Source organism: Aethalodelphis obliquidens, unplaced genomic scaffold (assembly GCF_003676395.1).
Source record: "Aethalodelphis obliquidens isolate GAN/ISIS:26980383/991018 unplaced genomic scaffold, ASM367639v1 scaffold57, whole genome shotgun sequence".
Taxonomy (NCBI): domain Eukaryota; kingdom Metazoa; phylum Chordata; class Mammalia; order Artiodactyla; family Delphinidae; genus Aethalodelphis; species Aethalodelphis obliquidens.
In genome coordinates this window covers 9,768,781-9,773,100 of record NW_020838001.1, presented here as the reverse complement: position 1 = coordinate 9,773,100, position 4,320 = coordinate 9,768,781, and the positions used below count along the sequence as shown (strand labels likewise).

The window sequence follows — 4,320 nt, the reverse complement described above, 5'->3', positions numbered from 1 at the left end:
CACAGAAGGCACTCAGAAGGGCTGGAAGAGGTGACAGGGACCTAAAACGGTGCTAGTCCTATCTCACCCCAACCCGATTTCCCCCTACCCGACCCATCACGGCATTCAGCAGAACTTTTTTTTAAAATTAATTAATTAATTTATTTTTGGCTGTGTTGGGTCTTTGTTGCTGCACACGGGCTTCCTCTAGTTGTGGCGAGCGGGAGCTACTCTTCGTTGCGGTGCGTGGGTTTCTCATCACTGTGGCTTCTCTTGTTGCGGAGCACGGGCTCTAGGTGAGTGGGCTTTGGTAGGTGTGGCACGTGGGCTCAGTAGTTGTGGCACATGGGCTCCAGGAGCATGAGCTTCTGTAGTTGCAGCATACGGGCTCCATAGTTGTGGCTCGCGGGCTCTAGAGCGCAGCCTCGGCAGTTGTGGCGCACGGGCTTAGTTGCTCTGTGGCATGTGGGATTCCCGGACCAGGGCTCGAACCCGTGTCCCCTGCCTTGGCAGGTGGATTCTTAACCACTGTGCCACCAGGGAAGCCCTCAGCAGAACTCCTGAGGAAGGGAAGAGTTCCATGGCTGGATTCTGACCCACTCCCACCCCCCACCCCCCACCCCCACCCCTGGGATTTTGCAAAGTCCAGCAATGCTGGACACCGATAAGAAGCAGAGCTTCTATGGGAGGAGCTGAGGCCTAGGACGGCTGGAGTGGAGTCTCCTCCTCTCTTTGGGAGGTGGCCTCCAGGGCCTGGGGTCTGGAATGAGTTGTAAATGTTGTTCCTGTATCAAGCACTGTCCTACTTGGAGAGAAGTGTCACTGGTACTTGGGAAGCTAGAAACACACACTTCCCCTCCCTTAAGCATCTGACAGAGAAGGGAGAACCTGCCCAGAAGCTATCTGCTGGGCCTTGGCAACAGGCTGTGGAGATGGATCTCAGCAGTTTCCTGGGGCAGGAGGACATCTTGCATCCATGGATGGTTCTGGATTTCTTTGAAGGATGGCCGATCTGATGGTCTCAGGGCCAAGCACCATCTAATGAGATGTTGACACGCTGAAGAGACCCTCTGCCTGAAGAAAACTTGGCCCCTGATGGTCTCCTCGTCGTGCTCAAAGGGAATATCTCCACAGACCATATCCTACAGCAGGATCCCCAGAGACCAGACGGCTGCTGACTTGCCATGGTAGCGATGGTAGTGGATCCACTCTGGAGGACTATATGCTCGGGTCCCATCGAAGTCCGTGTAGACGGTGTCCTCGAGCAGCGCCCCCGACCTGAAGTCGATGAGTTTGAGCTCACCGCGACTGAGGTCGATAAGGGTGTTCTCATCCTTGCCGTCGCGGTGAAGCGCCCCGCAGCTGCGGCAGTGCCGCACGGCCTGCAGCACCTGCCAGAAGCAGCTGTGGGCCAGCTCCGCCTGCAGGGCCCCCATTTCCGTGATTAAGTCGAAGCGTTCTTGCGCTGCTGGCTCGGGCCTGTCCAGGACCAGGGCGAAACTGCTGGGTCTCTCGAACCAGCCCAGGAGCCTGATGACGCCGGGGAAGCCCGAGCTCACCTTCTTCAGCAGAACCACTTCCATGGGCACTCGGGTGCCATCAGGCAGCTCTCCCCAGCCTGAAATACAGTCCTTCTCCACGTGCTTGATGGCCACTGGCAAGTGGTCGGTGACATGGATGCCGGAGTAGACGGAGCCAAAGCCGCCGCTGCCCAGGAGCGGGCCCACCTGGCACTGTGACTCCAGGGGCTCCTTCTCCTTGCCGGGCGCCAGCTTGGTGGCGTGCAGGTTGTTGCAGGGCGCGGCATGCAGGCAGGCAAGACAGTTGGATTTGGACAAGAGCATCCCAACCTCCAGGACGTCGGTGTAGGGACGGAGTCTGGAGGAGCTGCAGCAGGAGCTGGGGCTGGGGTTGTGCCGGTGGCTGTGCCTACGGCTGGGGCTGAAGCTGTGCTGGGTCTTCGTTGCAACAGGTGGGCTCCTTAGTTGCGGCACGTGAATGCCTAGTTGTGGCACGCGTGTGGGATCCAGCTCCCTGACCAGGGATTGAACCCAGGCCCCCTGCATTGGGAGCGTCGAGTCTTATCCACTGTGCCACTAGGGAAGTCCCCTTAATATTTTTCTTTGTGTAAAAAGAAAAGGCTCAGGATGAGAGGCTGTATCGTTCTTTGAGTGAATGTCATGAAGACCATCAATCATCAGATCAATACATACCCGGTCACTGGTGTCTGGAATTCTCTTTGTGTATTTGAGCACCCCTTGCTATTTTAAAATATTAATTCAGTGAACCAAAATCATACTATCTATCTGCCCATGCAACCATCCATTAGAGACATGGTATAATGCAAAGGCGAGAAGCATGGACTTGACAGCCAGACTGCTTCAGCTTGAAGTCTGGCTCTACCGTTATTAGCTCTGTGACCTGGAGGCAGTGATTACATGTCTTGGTTCTACCCTGTGGACTCAGGGATCTATTCTCCGAGTCATTCTTCTTTTCGCAAGAAATGCAGATCCTGTTTGCACCTGAGTAGTTTTGCAGCCTGCTTCCTGCCTGCAGAAGTCTGAGGGTTCAAAGGCCTCTTTTCCTTTTGTACTGTCTCTGCTCATTTCAGTCCAGAGCTGCTTGTTTATGCCAATACATTTCTTTTAAAAATGTTGTGGGTCTCCTATGAATTCAGGAGTGGCTGAGCTGGGTGAAGTTGCAGACAAATTGTTGGCCAGGGTTGGGGTCCAAAGAAGGCTTGACTGGGGCTGACAAACCTATTTCCAAGATGGTGCACTCACATGACAGGCAAGTGGGTTCTGGGTATTGGCGGGAGGCCTCAGTTCCTCGTCATGTGGGCATCTCCACAGAGTTCTCATGTGTCCTCACAGCTCGGCAGCTGGCTTCCCCCAGACCAGGTGATCCAAGAGAGAGCAACGCAGAAGCTACAATGTCTCCTATTACCTTACCTGGGAATGTACACATTGTCATTTCCTCAATCTTCTATTGGTGACACAAGAACATAGGTGAGGAGGTAAGGACCACCAGAGGCCATCTGGAGGTTGGTTACTACCAGGACTTTTTCAGAGCAAGTCTGAGAAAAGTTTTTTTAAAATTTAAATTTAAATTTTTTTGTAGCTGCACCACGGGACGTGTGGGATGTTAGTTCCACCACCAGGGGTGGAACCCGCACCCCCTGCAGTGGAAGCGTGGAGTCTTGACCACTGGACCTCCAGGGAAGTCCTGAGACAAGTTTTTTTTTTAATGCCATTTGAGGCCTTGGGGTTTTCTTTAGGTTTGATCTCTGATTGATCTAACAAGCATTTATTTGGTCCCAACTGTGGGCCAGGTGCCATGTGAGATGCTGAAGATATAAATACAAGTAAAAATCCACTGTACGTGTTTCAGGTAGGTGAGGTCAATGTGGAACCATATGCAGCTAAGAGAATATGATTGTATAATGTAGTAAATGCCATGATCAAGCTGTGCAGATGTGCTGTCAGAGTCAAGACAAAGGGCTAGCAGCCAGGCCTGGGGTGGGCAGGGTGGGAGTGCCCGTTTTAGTGGGGTCAGGAATGCTTTTCCTGGAGAAAATAATCAGCACTGTCATCTGTTGGCATTTATCATGAGCCAGGCCTTAGCTGAGCACTTTAAAGGCCTCATCTCAAGTAATCCTCTTAATAACCCACATGAGGTGCCTACTGTTATTATTGAATTTATTTGCTTGTTTATGCCTGCCACCTCCTCTCACACCTATTCCAGCTAGAACGCATGCTTCAGCTGGGCAGTGGTTTTTGTCACGTTCTAAATCTCCAGCAACTAGAAGAGTTCCTAGCACAGAGTTAGCCCTTAATACTTTTTAGTTGAATCACTGACTACCCATTTTACAGATGAAAAAGCAAAGGCTTAGAGAGAAGTGACTTCCCCAAGATCACACAACCAGGAAGTGGCTGAGGCAGAATTCCAATCCATGCTCCTATCCATGGTAATAAACTCCCCCCAAATACAGCCTGTGCCCTCAAGGAGTAGACAGCTTGGTGGGGAAGCCGGACAGAGAGGTACTAAGGCAGGTAACTGAGTTGCAGTGTGAATGCTATAAACAAGTGTTTTCAAGTTGCTTTAGGAGTGAAGAGGATGGGGTTGGAAACTGGTGGGCAGCTGAGGGTTATCTGGTACAGGCTGTGTGTGGGCAGCAGATGTGGGCTGTGGGTTTTGGTCATGGTCCTTCCGCTGGTGATGCTGAGCCCGTAAACCCCACCATGATGCTTCGATTTTATTCTCTGAGAGCCAGATAGGATTCAGAAATTCCGGGTTCAAGTCCCCCTTGAAGCTGAGTAGGATGGATCACTAACCTGCACA

At 52.1% G+C, this 4,320-nt stretch overlaps 1 protein-coding gene across 1 annotated transcript; it reads right to left on the bottom strand.

Moving 5' to 3' along the window:
• Positions 1-692: 692 nt before the first annotated feature.
• On the bottom strand, positions 693-1,962 carry LOC113609577 (serine/threonine-protein kinase pim-1-like). Its single transcript, XM_027086970.1, is given in 1 exon segment — positions 693-1,962. A coding segment is annotated over 1 exon segment (945 nt). The 5' UTR covers positions 1,824-1,962; the 3' UTR covers positions 693-878.
• Positions 1,963-4,320: the final 2,358 nt, after the last annotated feature.